Source organism: Bidens hawaiensis, unplaced genomic scaffold (assembly GCF_021521415.1).
Source record: "Bidens hawaiensis isolate Kalapana, Puna unplaced genomic scaffold, B.hawaiensis_p1.1 tig00052353_1, whole genome shotgun sequence".
Lineage (NCBI taxonomy): Eukaryota > Viridiplantae > Streptophyta > Magnoliopsida > Asterales > Asteraceae > Bidens > Bidens hawaiensis.
The window spans coordinates 1-17,750 of NW_027499408.1; the positions used below are offsets into that span (position 1 = coordinate 1).

The 17,750-nt window shown below is 34.5% G+C and overlaps 1 protein-coding gene across 1 annotated transcript; it reads right to left on the bottom strand.

Moving 5' to 3' along the window:
• Window positions 1-3: 3 nt before the first annotated feature.
• On the bottom strand, window positions 4-5,850 carry LOC143599558 (putative LRR receptor-like serine/threonine-protein kinase At1g06840; the record flags this gene model as incomplete). The annotated part of the gene is made up of 16 exons (XM_077077477.1): window positions 5,553-5,850; window positions 5,152-5,302; window positions 4,985-5,056; window positions 4,827-4,898; window positions 4,597-4,740; window positions 4,426-4,497; window positions 4,268-4,339; window positions 3,891-3,962; window positions 3,102-3,170; window positions 2,945-3,013; window positions 2,782-2,853; window positions 2,594-2,680; window positions 2,160-2,228; window positions 1,317-1,822; window positions 249-410; window positions 4-131 (listed from the first exon to the last, which is right to left on the bottom strand). Coding segments are annotated over exons 1-16 (1,896 nt in total), but the record flags the coding sequence as incomplete, so codon positions are not given.
• Between the last annotated feature and the right edge of the window lie 11,900 nt (window positions 5,851-17,750).

Here is a 17,750-nt window from a genome sequence, read left to right on the forward strand (position 1 = left end):
GACGCCTCTGTATACTTTTCCATACCCACCCTGCCCAACTTCACTAGCAACATCAAAGTTATTCGTCGCGCGTTTCATTTCTTCATAAGTGAAGCTTTTTACTCCTTCAATTTTAACTGAAGCCCTTGAAACTGCACAAAAATGTGAACATACCGATTTAAACTTCAAAATCAAAAGAAAAATAAGTTTCCAAAACACAATTAGTAACTAGACTATAATGACATGATAAAGTCCAAATGTTTACTCACCGCGGCGTCTTTTAGAAACTGCGTAGTATTTTTTCCGGTGCACTTTTAAGATATACAGTGACACGCCTGCAGATAATACAACTGCTCCAAAAATAGCCCCTATCACAATGCCTGCAACTGCACCCTTGCTTATCCCAGAAGAAGACGAGGGGTTTGGTAAAACTGCAAATTAAGACAATAATTAAAAGATTAATAACAATTAATAAATATAAGGAAATGATGTAGACTGAAATCAAGATCATTAATTTATGTAATGATAACTATGGGCAAACGCTGTAAACGCGGCGAATTCAACCATTTCTTTATGAATGAGTTGACTTCGGTTATGCTCGTCAAATAAAAACTTATCTAGAAGGTGAATGGGTTGAAAGTAGCCCATTGTTTATGTAATTATAACTAGCCAATCTAAATATAATAAAACTTTTAATAAAATGTAATATCATGGATGGTCCCGGTGGTATGGTCATATTGCAACTTAAGTCCCCAAGTTTCAAAAGTTACAACTTTAATCCAACTGTTTGCAGAAACGTAACATAGATGGTCACCAGAATGGATGGACGTTAAGTACATTTAAAATTAAGTCTTTACCCTTATGATAAAAATAGTAAAAAAAAATTTTAAATTAACTTGTAGGGCCTCACTTAGTACGTTTAAAATTACATTTTTACCCTTACGGAGTTACGGTTGATTTTTAGTTTAATTCTTAAACACAAGGGTAAAAATGTAATTTTACACATACTTAACTGGAACACTTAGCGTCCATTCATTCTAGGGACCATCCATGTTACGTTCGTGCAAACAGTTGGTCCAAAACTGTAACTTTCTAAACTTGGGACTAAAGTTGCAATACGACCATACCACGACTAACCATGTAAGTAATTCTTCAATTCATCATGTTCTAAAAATGTTAGAAGGTAGATCAAACCCGCCCCCGCCCCGCATCAACCTGAACCTGTATTGACCCGTTACCCGATGTGCCCATCTTGCCACATGCCACCTCTAACGAATAGTATTGTGACTCGTATAAAAAACGAAAAATTAATAAGATTTGGGTTATAGAAAACTAACATTGTATGTATGGACCCCGTAATGTGAAATTAAGAAGCTCATACGGTCCAAATATTTCACTATCTGGAATCTGCCATTGAGTAAACATGCTTCGAATCCTAAGTAATTCACTCGTGTTAAATACACTAGAATTTGGTCCCTCAAACACAGGAAAAATCTTCAAATTCATTTTTAACCGAGGACCCTTTTCCCACTCATGAGTAAGATCAAGCTGAAACTGCCTTATTTGTAAACCACTAGTTAAATAAACCTCAAACGAGTAGAAATATGCCTGAAAATCTGAAAAACCGGGACTCTTTAACCGGTAACCGATATACAGTGGTGCGGCACAAAAGCATGGTGTAGGTGACCCGGGAGCGAGTTCATAACCATCTGGGCATCCAGCTGGACAGTTATCAGTTGAGTTTGATGGGATGCTTTGTAGATGACTGACTAATGACAATGCAGATCCACAAAACGCTAACATGCTGGCATTCGGATTCAAGCATGCAGGGTTCCCTTGAAGACTGAAAATGCAAATAAAATTATTTTCATGATAAATCTGTATAGATGGTGTTTGGGTGTGCTCATAATGAGATCATTGTTGTTTTGAGTGTTTAGCAGACTTTGGTTGTTTCAGAAAATTATACGTAAAATGACCAAAAAGGACATCTTCTGAAAAATGAAGTGGTAGTTTGGTAATTTTCCTTAATCCTTTTGACAATATGTTAATTTTTGTTAAAGCTAGTATGAAACTGATTATTTGACCCCTAAAGGATAAGATAACCAGAAACGTCTACTTATCATAATAAATGTGTATCCAAACACCTTAAATAGCCAAATGTGGATAAACAAAAAGCAAACCTAACGTTCACATTCGCAGGGAGAATAAGGCTGCCTGAAACGCCTGAAATATTATTATTTTCCACATCCCTGCAATACCAAAGAAGATTTAAGTTTAGGGAACAATTAGGCACTTTATATCATTAATGTGCAAAAACAATTTCCAACTGAATGTCCCATGAAAATTGCTATATTTCCTTTTTTGCATCTTTAAATATTACTTATATGCTGATTTGCATCATTAAATCCTGTTTAGCTGTTTTAACTTTTATCTAAAAATTTAAGACATTGGCACAAATGTTGTAGTTTACATAGAAAAGAGTGTAAAACTGTAAATATAGTTAATGGTGTGAACTAGAGAGGGGCAAATTTGTCCAAGACGTGTGTTTTGGTGTGCACCAGAACAGATGCAGACACACATATGTATGTATATATGAAAGAGATTCAGGTCTTACACGGTAAGTTGTTGAGATGCATTTAAAGTCTTGTCTTGCCAAATATTGGATGGAACTGTGCCATTTAATGAATTGTTGAAAAGAGACCTGCATGAGAAAATCGTTTTAGACAAGCGAGTTTATTCATGATATTGTAGACAAATCATAAATGTTTCTCAGTTCTCTCAGAAAGATTAAAGAATCCTCACAGTCTTTGTAGATTAGGAAGTCTTGAAAAGATGGGAGGAATATTTCCGGTAAGCTGATTCCTTGAAAGATCTCTGCTCAATTTCATCACAAGAAATTGTTCATTCTATGTATAAGAAACCAAACAAAATCCAATTTAGATTATAAAAGATAAAGTGTTCTTACACTGTTGTGGTATCATTAGAAAGCCTCATGTTAGGTATCGATCCATTAAGATTGTTATTACTGAGGTCTCTGAAATGTACAATTTTCACAAAAATAGATAACGGTCACGTAGATGCCAAATATTACTCAAAATAACCGAATACTTTTGTATGCTTACATATAAGCAAGATCTGGTATACTGCTAAGATCAGGGATTGGTCCTTGCAAAGTGCAATTCCTCAAACTCCTGTAACAGTCAACAATTAAAAAATCAATTAGTATAATAATCTAAATAAGATGATTCAGAGGTTACGTGCGTAGAATGACACTTTAGCCAAATTTCAAATGTTCAACCCAATCCCCCTTGAGCTAACTTATTATTAATCTTTTTTTATATGAAACGCAGCCTAGTTAACAAATGCCACCAGCAGCCACCTTTACGTTTCTTTTCACCATAACAGACTAGTATCTAGTTTACGCCCTGCTTGCGGTGCGCGCATATAATGTATATATGCGTGAACCCTCGGGTGGGCAAAAGTAAAATTGCACTAATTTTGACATTATTTTACTAATCTCATGAAAATAACGTTAAAAGTGGCGGAAGGTTAATCAGGCATCATGTGGTGGCGTTGATAGCCGAAAGACAAGGGCACATGCACCAATCAGCCGGTGTCCCGATGATTGAGTGCTATGTGCCTTATGTCCAAGGCTTGATGCAAAACTACTATCGAGCCGGGGGTCTCACCGGAAGCAGTCTCTATATCCCTATGGGATAGAGGTAAGTCCTCCTCCTCCTCCTCCTCCTCCTCCTCCTCCTCCTCCTCCTCCTCCCCCCCCCCCCCCCCCCTCCTCCGACGACGACGACGACGACGACGACGACGACGACGACGACGACGACGACGACGAGACTAGTATCTAGTTTCTTTAAAATCAAAATGCAAACATGATCAAAGAAACCAAAACTTACAACTTTAATAATTTACTCATGTTGGCATAAGAGGGAGGTATAATTCCATCAAAGTGGTTGTTGTCAAGTTGACTGCCAATGAAATGAAAGAAATAAGCAATTATAAAACTTATAGAACAAAATTAGATAAAAATAAAAATGGTACATCTAGAAACAAGTAACGCATAATGTGTAAGTTTTGTATCTCTATTTTCATGATTCTAATGAACAAACTTCTAAATTTCTAATTTTCTGGAAAAGAAGTCAAACGACACCTTCTAAACCGCTTTATTAAAAAAATTGGATTAAACTCACAGTAATATTGTTTTCTAGTCCTAATTAACGCATATCAACACCTCTAGTCTTCAACATCAATCTAGTAAAGAAAGAACGCATACAGGATTAGAAGTGATGGAAGTTGACTGAGCTCCGGAGGAAGAGTGCCTGATAAATTGTTATTGTCAAGCAGCCTGCAACATACGCCATGTCAGCAAATACCAGACAGGTCAGACTTCAGAGTGAAGTCAACATTTAGAAAGTCAAGCTATACACTTACATGTGAACAAGCGATGGCAATCTAGAGATCTCAGAAGGAATTGGCCCACTAAGCGAATTATTATTCATATGACTGTCCAAAATTTTTACAAAAACAACAAATCCAGATAAGTGACCTTGACCATCATAAAGTCAAACTTGAATTAAAAAAATAATGAAACAAAATCCATACAAATGCTTTGTCTTGTTCAAGTTTGCAAATGACTTTGGTATCGGTCCAGATATGAAGTTTTGATCAATTTGTATACGGTCCAGATTAGGGAGGAAACCAATCTCTTCTGGCAATGAACCTGTTAACTGATTTCCATTTAGCAACCTGCACGCACATGTAACACCGATAGTGTCATCTAAATGAAGATATATCACATATGTAAATGAACTTTAAAAAACGAATCAACTTACAAAAGTTGCAAATTTGTAAGTTGGCCTACTTCTCTTGGTATACTCCCGGTTATTTTGTTCCACATGAAATCCCTTTAAGATAATATTATACGCACATAAGCAACAATTCTAAAAAGTAATTAATTTACAAAACGGTGAACGTTAGGAATTTGGCTCACAATATTTCCATATAAGCTAACTGCCCTAGTGCGGGAGACAAAGTTCCCGAAAGATTCAAATTCAATAGCTGCCTGCAAAATTCATATACACAATTTTTTTTAACATAAAGCACAAACCGAACCGATCCATTCAAAAGTAAACGAGTCAAACCGCCAGCTATACTTACAGTTCCCGGACATGAAAAAAACTGTCATTAAGGGTTGTGTTGAAGCACAAGACCCCGGTCCAATTCGATGCACACGGATCTCCACGTCTCCAATTATTGAGATTGTTATCTTCATCAAATAAGCTTTGCCTAATTTGCCGCAGTGCTGTCACTGCATATCAATAGACAAAAGTATCATAACTATTTGATTCATAAATCATAAATTCATAATTAAATAATAAAATCAATATTTCTCTGATTCATGGTTAAAAGATAACATCTTTGAACACAATTCTTCCAAATACATCAAAACAGATCATAAAATATTTATATATATAAAAAAAAACAAGTGATTATTATTATTATTATTATTATTATTATTATTATTATTATTATTATTATTATAACTATAATAAACTAACCTTCTGTAGGATGAGTAGATTGACAATCTACAGCAACAAGCAACAAACACATAACCCATAAAAACCATAACTTTGACATCTGGACAAAGTCAAGAGGACACCAATTACTAAATTATCCTCAAAAGGTAACAGCTTGTACTTTGTTGCAGTTAACCAGATAGGGATCCCAAAAAGACAAAACAATAAAATCCCAAAAGTTGAATAATATTCTCAGTTTCAAAGGGGAAAAAAGGGGTACTAATTCATTGAGGCATTTTATCAAACAGGTTGCGTGCATACAGCTTTAAACCAGATTAATAAACTATTCTGGTTGAGTTGACAATTAAGAGGGTGGTTGAGGGGTTAGTGAGGTTTATTGGGTGAAATTTGTTGAATTCTTCTTCAGTAAAATTTGAAGAGGTAAACAAGAAACTAATAATAATAATAATAATAATAATAATAAGTTATTGAAATGGTAAGATGAAGTTGGTGACGATTGCAGGTTTTGAAATTTATAAATAAGTAAATAAGTTGAAAGGTGTGTTTTCGCTGTCGGAGATCATCAGTACGGTGTGTTTGTAGTTTGTTTGTTTGTTTGGTGGGACTCAGTGACATTGAAGAAGAAGATGAAGAAGGCGGCTATGGTCAGGTGTGAATCACACGCTCCTACGGTTGGTCTATAAGGATGTGACACGTGGACCAAATTATGTTTTGTTAGTAAGATCATGTGTAGTCATAAACTCCACTACAACACATTATTCGTTACGTGGGGCCCAGTCAGAGTTATGGTTTTTTATAAAAACAGGCTGTAGTCATAACTCTTCACATCCAGACATTATGCGCCACGTGGCGCCCAATCACTTTTACACTTTTTTTTTTTTTTAATTTTTAATAAAATCAATCAAATAACAATAATATTTTATTAAATAAATATTACAAGAAAAAAAAATAAACTATTCGTCGTTGTTGTCGTCGTCGTCTTCGCCTTCTTTGTCGTCGTCCTCGTCGTTTTCATCGTCTTCGCCATCTTCGTCGTTGTCTTCATCATCGTCTTCATTGTTGCCCTCGTTTTGATCATCGTTTTCACCAGGCAGAGGCCGATACATCCAAAGATGTTGGACCAAATCCTCATTTAGTGCGTTATGTATCTCTCTTGACCGCACGGAATCCGAGTTTTCGAGTCGTTGCTCTATACTTGCCGGAGTCCGTGGTGGATCCGGGTCCGGTATGAAAGTTGGACATATTGCTCTTCCCTCGTCCTCGATGATCATGTTATGCATTATGATACACGCATACATAGCACATCTCATTCTTTCTAAAGACCACAGACGACAAGGATTTTTAACATAATGCCATCGTTGTTGAAGAACACCAAAACACCTCTCGATATCCTTTCTCGCAGACTCTTGCACTTTCTTAAAATACTGTCTTTTTTCATCCATCGGTTCTCTAAATGTTTTAACGATTATCGCGAACTCTGGATATATTCCATCACCCAGATAGTACCCATGATGGTAGAAGTTATCATTAGCCCAAAACGAAGCGACGGGAACGGTCCCAGATATGTAACTTTCCATCACAGGAGACTGCTCTAAGACGGTTATGTCATTGTTGGAACCGGGAACACCAAAGAATGCCGACCAAATCCAAAGGTCGTATGAAGCGATCGCTTGAAGGCTGACCGTTGATCCCTTCTGGTCACCTCGTGTGATTTGACCTCGCCACGCAGTTGGACAATTAACCCATTCCCAATGCATGCAATCTACACTCCCTATCATGTCGGGGAAACCATGCACCCTTGTATGTGCCTCGTAAAGACGTTGTAGATCGTTAACGTTGGGCTCTCTTAGATAATGTGCCTCGTAAAGACGTTTAAATATTCCTATATTTTACAAAACTTTTATAAAATAAATGATCACAGTAAACAAGTGATAAACCATTTAAAACAAAAAACAAAACGTACCGTAACAAAAATACTCCAAGGTGTCCCGAGTTGTTTTTCGGCCATCTTTAAATACTCGTCGTTGATGTCGGTCGTGTTTCCGTAAGCGAGTACGCGCACGGCTGACGTAACCTTCTGAGTAGCCGTGAATCCTATCGTCCCTTGAGCGTCAGGCTTTTGCTGAAAGTAATCAAACTCACGCTCCAAATCATTGGTGATGCACATAAATAAATTTTTAGACATCCGAAAACGACGCCTAAAGGTCTTCGGGTTCTTGTATCTCGGCGAATCGCAGAAGTAATCCGCCATCAACCGGTTGTTGGCTTCGGCACGATCTCGTTCGATATATGCTCTTTTTGAAACGGGGGGTGGAGAGCTAATCGCACCCGTAACGGAACTCATATACTTTGTCGCGAGCATAATCGCACTCGTAACCGTCTGTTCCTCCTCCAAGTCCTCGGCTTGTTGGTCGGGCCCAAAAAACTGTTTATATATAGATGGAGGATCCATATATAGTGAATTTTGTGTAAGGAATAATAGAGTTGAAAGAGAATTTTTATAAATTTGATGAGGTTTGATTGGGGATGAAATGGTTTAATATATAGGAAATAACTTTTTTTTTATTCTCCTTCAACGGTAAACAAGCAACGGTCCATTTTTTATTAGTGTGCCATTCTCCGCGTTTTGTATACAACGCACAAAAAAAATCAACATAACGCAGGGGGGGCGGTGTACCCCCCGCGCTTTCCTTCATAACGTGGGTGGCAAAGCTGCCACTACGGGTGGTCTAAGTTTCATGAATTGTTCGTGTGTTTTGTAAAAGTACAAATTGGACCTTAGGGTGAACGAAGAGAACCGAAACAATGGATTGACGAACTGTAAGGTCCGTAACCGACGTAACGGAACCAAATTATAATCGATAATTGACTTAGTGGTTTCGGTTATGGTTATGCGTACATTAACCATAACGAACTGATGCTATTTTTTGTTTGCGTTAATATTACGACTTTAACCATGTAAGTTCAGAAAAATGGAAAGCAAAGACGAATCCAATGATGGTGAGTTGTGGTCCATAAAAAATGCTTTAGGTCAAATTTTGAAAACAAGTGTTTTTCCCAAGTGATTAAAAAAATTCAGCAAGACGAATCCAATAAAAATGAGTTTAAGATCCAATGGGAACAACTAAGAGAAAAAAGAACCCACAAAGGATTTGGTCTACGAAAGATGCCAATCACCTACAAAGATACTTCAGGTCAAATTTTTGAAAATACGTGTTTTAAGTAACAAAAAGGAAATAATGAATAATGAGCAGTGGTGATGTTTCGATGAGTGGTAGTGAACTCGCTAAAGATGATCATTCGTCAACACAAATAGATTAATTCTTCAAATAAGAAGAATTGCAGAAGAACAGGTTATGGTTTCTAACGGTCAGTGTTAAAAGAAAAACAATTGTAGTTTTTATTAGTGACTTATGTTTACTTTACTCAAGGAGATAAAAGAGAGGGATGTCATGACTAGATTAAAAGATTTAAAATCTTTAGTTTCAATCAAGGATGCCCAACTAGGAAAGTCCAACGTAAAAGAATCCAAAATAAGATATTAAATTTGAACCTAAGTAGTCACGATTAAGGATACACTACTACATTATAAATCGAAACAAATCGTTCAAATCAATAGTTGCAATCAAGGATGCTCCACATAAAAGATATTGCTTTATAAAAGATAAAAGGATATTTATGTTAAAGACGATATGATGTTAGTAACATAGATCTTGAACTAAGAAATAATCCTTATAAACTAAAAAAGGGTATCTTGACTTCTTGAGCAATTGCAGTGATCGGATTCATTATAGTAGATGCTAGAAAAAATTTTCATAATTGATATACCGAAAAATCAGTTTTAACACCCATTGGATCTGCTCCATGCAATAGCCAAGAATTCTTGATGATATCAAGCTGGAACAAGCTCCTTGATTCAAGGCTACATAAATTATTTGTATTGTGCATACTATCATCAACCAATAAGAAAATATAGAATGAGCATAGCTAATTCCAATAAACTTATTGGAGGATCCCATTGACATACATTAGTAGGAATTGAACCTACGAATTCGCCGATCCCATAATGAATGAGTTAATGAGTTGGAATAAACTAACTAAAATCAAGAGTTTATACTTGTTTACAGATGTTAGCAGTAAATTTTGTAAAAACTCATATAGATTTATAAATATCATTTTATTTAAGGAACCAAATTTAGCATTTTCAAACAATTTGAACTTCGAATTTGTGTTATTTTAGTTGTAACATTTTCAAAACATGTTTTATTTAAGAAAAAATTACAAATTTTTTCATTTTGAAATTATAAAATTATGGATTGGGTCCTTTTTGAAAATGAGTTTTCACTTTTTATCCTTTATATGCATATTTCACTCGATTTTTGTCCTTTGAAATAACGACAATCCAATAACCCAGTTATGTTTAAGCATGTGCCATGCATGTGAGGGTAAAAGGGTAATTTCTAACCTTTATTATTATTATTATTATTATAAAAAGTAAAATACATTATTGAGATTGTGGTCCCCATCATCTTCAAGTCATCATCTTCATCACACAATCTTCAACCCCAACCTACCACACCATCACTCAATAAAACAATCTTTCAACCCTAACCCAACACCACCATCACTTCGACCATCATTGCCACCACCTACAACCGCCACTTACACCACCACCGCATCGACCACGATCTTCTATCTTTCATTAAATGCCCCTTTCTTCTTTCACCATATAACCCTAACCCACCACAACACCATCACCACTACATGCCATTAACAACCACCAATCATAGACGTTGGTAAAATATATGCAAACATTAGGTTAATGGCATGAATCGACTTAGCAAAAGGCCACTGTGGCTTCCGGAGACGTCATTCAGGTGGTGGAGCCAGTGGGCGGCGCCGATGTCTCCAGATCTAACGCCGATTTGAGTAGCGAAATCGTGGAGGTGGAGGCTACTAGCTCCTAGAAACTTGCTTGAGGATATGATTATGGTGTTTCGTAGGAATCTGAGGTCGCGAGGATGTTGAATAGTTCAGATCTGTGTTTGGTATATAAGAGGGGTTTGAAATGGGGTTTCTTAAAATGAGATGGTACCTCCTAATTGAAGAAGAACAGGGTTTTAGTTGAAGATGGTCAGAGTGTTGGTGGTGGCAATGTAAGTAGCATTTATAGGTGGTGGTAATGGTGGTCGGTGTGACATTCGTCAAATTCGGGTTTTGGATTTTCTTTCGCGTTTTATTTTAATAAATAATACGTTGAACCCGTACTGTATTGTAAACCTGACCCGGTAATTTTATTAATCACTTTAGTCGATCTTTAAATTTTTCAAGTACTTAATTCACCCAAAACCCGTCATGTAGGCGTGTAATAATCATTGTTCATTTAACAAAAATTAGTTATAAATTGTAAAGGGTAATACTTACCATTTTTTTTGAATCTATATTGTCATTTCTTAAGTTTAATACATTTTCATAAAATACGTAGAACTTGGAGGGCCTGTATGTAAATATGTGATATGTATATAAAGAGAAAAACCCTAAACCTAACTCATTAATATCACCAGCCGCCCCCATCTTCCCAGCCGTTTTCCGGCAGGCCTTCGGCGCACGCCACCACCACTTCCCTCCTCCCTCTCGGTTCTCCGATAACCCCCACACCCAAAACCTCTTTCTTTCCCTCTTTGGTTTCGTTTTCCGGCGACCCCTTAACCCCCTCCCACTCCGCCTCGCTTTTCCGGCGAGCTCCATCACCTCCGACCCCCCCTCCTTTCCCTCGGCGTTCAGGCAGCCTCTTTCCTGCCTATAATCGTTTTTCCGGTGACCGGAGGCTGGCCACCAGTGTATCGGGTTCTCTCTCTCTCCGCTTCTCCCTCTCACGCAGCTCCCTCTCTTTCTCTCCCCGTTTTTCCGGCGCGTCTGCTGGTGGCCGGAATTGGTCGTCTCTCTCTACTTCTCACGTTTCTCTTTCTCCCTCGTCGTCTCTCTCTCTTTCTCTACCTCTCTCCCTCCGGTTGCGGTTTCCGTCTCCGGCAGGTGCGACTCGTGTCATTCCTCGGTATAGAGCCACGACTCGTGTACGACTAATAGGTAAACTAATTTTGGGCGTTGGTGCTTTCGGTTTCGCTTATAAATTGTTCGGATCTAAATTGTTAATAATGGTTTTTGTTATCGGTTATATTATTTGAAACGAGTATGGATGGGTATTGAATTATTTTGGAATTCGGGAAAAGATAAACGATCGGGTAATGGATATGTTAAGTTCATATGGGTTTAATTATTTTGGTTCGGTTGGTTTGTACATAAGTTGTTGAACGAGAGGTCTCGGGTTCGAGTCTCATCCTAGACCGGTTTTAATATTATTTTTATATTAACAAATTTCGGTTGCTATTAGTATTAATATCAAGACATAAAGATTATTATTAGTATTATTACATATAACATACTATTTTATTTATTAATTGATATTATTATTTATTACTATTATAAATATTAAAGTTGTTATTAATATTATTAAATATCATATTATTATTATTTAGTAAAATCATATTTCTATCATTTATTATTAGCAATAATATTATTATATTTACTTTATGAATTCGTTTAGAAATCAAACCGACATCGAGTATGATATCATTATTTACTATCAATATTATTTATTATTATTATTATTTTAATCAACAACATTTTAATTAATACTAAGATCGTTATTCTTTGACTAATATTATTAGTACTATACTATACTAGTATTATTAATAATAATTATCGTTATTATTATTAGCATCATTATCTTATATATATATATATATATATATATATATATATATCTAACATACCTTTTAGAAGTATTATTATCATTACTATCTTATCATTAATAATACTATTATAAACTTTATTATCAATTCATTTTTATGAAAACCGAACTCTTGATTTAAAACCCGTCTTGTCTCTATTTTAACATTGGTTTAGTTATTTAAAAGCCCAATAAAATAATATTACTTTACTTTAAATTTATCAATTTAGTACGAGTCCCTAACCATTAACAAACTAACCGGTAACCCGATTAACAACCGAACCTTCTCATTCAATGTTTCCAATATAGTTTCATTATGGTTTCAAGTTCATTAATATATATTACATTATTTATTTAGCTACGGTGTTTAACGTTTCAAGTTGGATCTGTTCGTTTACCATTCGAGCTTCATTTATTTATCTATTTATTTTCTCGGTTCATCAATCGAGGTGAGTACTTTCATACCCCTTTTTTCATCTTTCGTTTTGGGGTGACATTTCATACTTATCAAACTAAATGCTTTAATTACTTGCATCTTAAACCCACAAACGTGATTGTATACCTTACTTGAATAATTGCTCGATTTGGTGTTGTACGCTTATTTGACTATGTGTTTACAGCTTTTGTATGGTGAAACTATAAATCCTATACCATTTGGCAATGGCAAGGTGTCGTTAACGTATGCTATTAACGATAACTATAAATCCTAGACTACTCGGCATCCCCTTGTAGTTAGGTGGTGCTAATGTAAGCTTATTAGCAACTGTCATAAAATCCTAGACTAATTGCCAATAGCTAGGTGTCGCTAACTTGTTTAGCGATAACTATTTATTCCAATTTATAGCTCTTATTTATTGTTTGTATACAAGTTTTGTGGATTTTCATACTATACACTTATATGCTCAAACTTATGAATTGCTCACCAACCTTTGTGTTGACAAACTTTATTTTATGAAATGTTACAGGTTTGACTTTTGTTAAACTCGAGTGCTTGACGGAAAACGTTACCAAAACCTTTAGGATATTAGCAAAACGAACAATATAATTATTACTTGTATTCAGTTTGTTTGTGTAGACGAGAAGTGTTGTTTATCGATTTGTTGAAATAAAATGAGTTAAATGAATATTGTCACTTTAAATAGTGTCTTGTGTATTTGTCCAATCACGTTGCACCCCGGCATTTTCCGCCTTTGGTCGGGGTGTGACAGATTGGTATCAAAGCCACAAGACTATAAGATAGGTGGTTAGACGTAACGACCTAGTATAGTCTTTACTTTAGGGTCCTTATACGTGTTGCCTATATTTGTTTACCCTACTTGATTGTTCAATACACTTGTCTATTATATACTTATTTATTTTATCAATCATAAATATACACATACACGCACTTTCATAGTACTCCAAGGTATCCTTACCTTAAAACGCAAAAACATTAGATTTTTATTGTGTTTTATGGATCACGAGCTTAACTTGGATCCCGTTGTTTCAAATCTCCTTAAAGATTGTCTCATATGAGATGACCACTTTAAGTAGTCGAATGCGAACGTTCCGTTCGCCATCCTAATTTTTGGTGTTAAAACAATAGGACTACGGTGATTTCGTGGACTAGTGTTTTGGCATGACGTTGTATCTCGATTTATTGTGTTATCATTGTTATTTGAGTCTAAAACATGAAAAAGTCGCGGTGATTTCGTGCACATGTTTAGACCCCAACGTGGTAGTTTTGTAAAAAGGTTTTAGTGTCGGAATATCAAGTCATGGTGGTTCATGCGCGATTTTTCCACCTTTAAATCTTACAACATTATTATTACATTTCAAAAATCTAAACCATTTTTCACTTTATATTATTATAAGTCCTTATCACAAGTTTTCATTTATAAAGGTAATTTTACATTGTGAATAATTCTTTTATACCTCGATTTTATGTAGTAAAGTTTTATGTCAATTTTCTCATTTTGTTTTCACAACGATTTTATTTATAAATTTCATCCATTCCGACCTCTTCGATAAATATATATATATATATACACACACACATACATTTTCGATCCATTCGCTATGATTTTAATATGCCATCTATTTTTATCAAGACTATTTATAAACAAAATTCTCATGTTTGTAAATTTCAACATATTAAGAAGGTTGTATAATAAATTTCACCTCAATTTTTCAAGTAAATTTTCCTTTGTATACAAAAAGTTTATAAAAATTTTATTTTTATAACTATTCCGTTTATTTTGAACGATCTCTTCAAAATTTTAATTATTTAAACTTCTCACGACATTTTTAATTGTACTATATTATATAATACACGTGGTAAAATCTTCACTACCCAAATTTATTTTCATAAAAACTTTCATCAGGCAATATTTGGTTCGTTATAAATTTTCGCAAATAAAAATTTACATCATACGATTTTACGCGTATTAAAATTCTTATGATAGTTTTGCCAAGATCTTTCAAGAAAGTCACAAACTTAAAGTTTGTAATCTTCTTGAAACTCTCATGCAAAACTTCATAGAATTTTTACTTTAAAGATCAAAATCGTTTACTTATGATTTCTCGATTTACAATGCCGGTCATTTAACTTACCATGATATTTTTGTTACACGATATTAAATAACGAACTTGGTAAAAAAAAATTCATTTCGCAACTTTGTTTTCCCAAATACGACATTCATCATTTAATATTGAAACCTCATAACAAATTTTAACATTCAATTTACGTATTTTAAATTTCCCCATAAGCAATAAATAAATAAATTTATCTTAACCTTTATAAAAATTTGTGCGATTCACACGCTCGGATCTCAAGAAATTCTATTTATATAATATATATTTATACATATATTAACTCTTAACTTTACTTAATAAAATTTTCATGGATGCTTCATACATTAGTTATAAAATTATGATATTTTCACATTAATATTTATTACTAGTAAAAAAAAAACCTCCCTATACACAACCACAAGTTCCCAAACACCCGTATCTCATCCCAAACTACCGCCTTAAATCAAACCACCCTTCAACTTTAAAAATTTCCCGCGCACTCAAATCTTTCCTTAATATGAACGAAACCTAAACATCCAAAAGTATATCCACACCTACTCAAACCCCATGCAAGTCCAAGATATACAAAAATCAACCCCACAAAAGGCCCTAACTACCGACACTTCTACGCCACGAAAACCTATCAAACTCACTATCCTAATACTTCAAAGACACCGACAAACACACCCACAAATGCCTTGAACATATACAAACCAAAGTTTACCCAACTAAGACTCAAAACCCTTCGACCCATACTATGTCAAATCTAAACCATATCGCCACACCGCTTCCACCCAACCATAGTGTTGATGTCAAAATAGTAACCCAAACACTCCATACGAAATACATGTATAGACCAAACCTCAACCCAAACTAACCAAGATAAAAAAATTATCCAACCCATCAACTTAACCCGAATTATCCAACCCAACTTAACGCGAGCTCAAATAAGCCAAACCTCACCTATTAGCCCAACCACTACTCACACAAATCATCCAAGCCTAACCCACTCAAAAGACCTAAACACACTCACCCCTCACCAAATTCCCAAACGATTCACTATTCAAAGCCTAAAACCTATCCCTACACACGCAAGCTTCGTTTTACCCTTAAATCTTTTATATATATATATATATATATATATATATATATATGTATACCTACATACAACTAGCGTATTTATATCAACCTCATGTGTTTAATTAATCACGTATAGATTATAAACTCTTTCAAGATTAACGGTTTACATGTTATGTCCATATTTTATAAATTATCTTTGTAAAATGTAATATTGTCATGACAAAAAAATTTGATTATGAGGATTTGCTTTCAAAGATTATTAAACGATTATATGAGTGATTTCAAGATTTATAAATATTGTCACCTAAGGTAATTAATCTCATAAAGACTTTATAAATACGAGGTTTCATTTTGAATGTTGAATGCAGGATTTATTTAGTAATAAATTACAACTTTCACCATATTGCATAAACTCAATGAACATGGATTTGCAAATCTTTTGGGACGCGTTTATAAATATCTTATATTGTTACACAAATTTTTGCTCAATAACGATTTACGCGACTATTACCTCTTATTATCGCAAGCATCATCACTTTATATAATCTATTTTCATCACAATAACTCTATGTACACAAACTCCTTTAACAATTTGGGTTACAAGACTTACATTCAATGCTGATTTAAATATTTTCTCTAGCAATGCGTTACCGCGATATATTGATATAATTATATACATTTTCTTGGAGACAATAAAACGCCTTTACTTGAGACATCATTTTCGATGTTATTTTTTTTATATATTCAATGAGCATATAAAACGCGATTTACGTATTTAGTCATTAAACTCGAGTCACACGATTATTGCGATTTTTCTTTTCATTTGATGAAATGTTTCGATTACAATAATGCACATGAGATTTCATTTTTATGTTTTGAATTTTCATGGCCGAATTCAAGTTATTCAATAATAATTTGTGTAATACTTTCAAAACCTTAACTTCGCCAAAATCTCGTTTATCTTTTGAACGATATTATCATGACTATGTTATTTATGTTTGAGCATTTATGTGGACACGATTTTATACATTATTCTATATCATTTCATCTAATCTATTAGCAGCCTATGTGTGGCTGTCTACAAGTTTTGGCGCTATTAGAAACCGTTATTATAATGACGATTAAATAAATGGTTTCACAATAGTGGCCGTATTCACGTTTTATCACATTTCATCGATTGTTTTGGTTGTTAACTAAATACTATTTTATTTACATTGATGCACGTATGCGTCACCCCAAAGAAACTCACCTCATTTCTCATGTTGTTACATTTCAAGTAATCATGTCTTCAAATACTTATAACCTCAAGTTTGTTCACGTGTAAAACTCATCGTACGACGTTATTGCAAGTTGTTTAATCGTTTATCCCAACTTTATGTGATCATTTATTGGACTTTTCATTTCTATTTATCAGGTTTCATCTTATCAATCTTATTTAGTACCTCGATTATAGACTTTGGTAATTATCTTGATGATATTTGACTTCAATCCTCGTCTCGTAATTGTCTACAATGGATTTTATTTATTTGATCGTCTTTAATTAATTTAAGCCGAATTGTCACTTTCGCCTTGGTTTATATTCTAAGACTTTAAACTGTTTCATTTATGTATCCCATTTTCCTACTTATTAAAAAAAAAAGGTCAATCCCGAATTTTCCAACCGCTAGTACTGTTTTATCAATATTGATAAAAATTCAACAAATTATTTACACATTTATTAATTAAAGATTTCAAAATAAACATGTCTCTTAAACCACGCAATGGAACGAACCATGTGGACCATACGCTGATCGAAA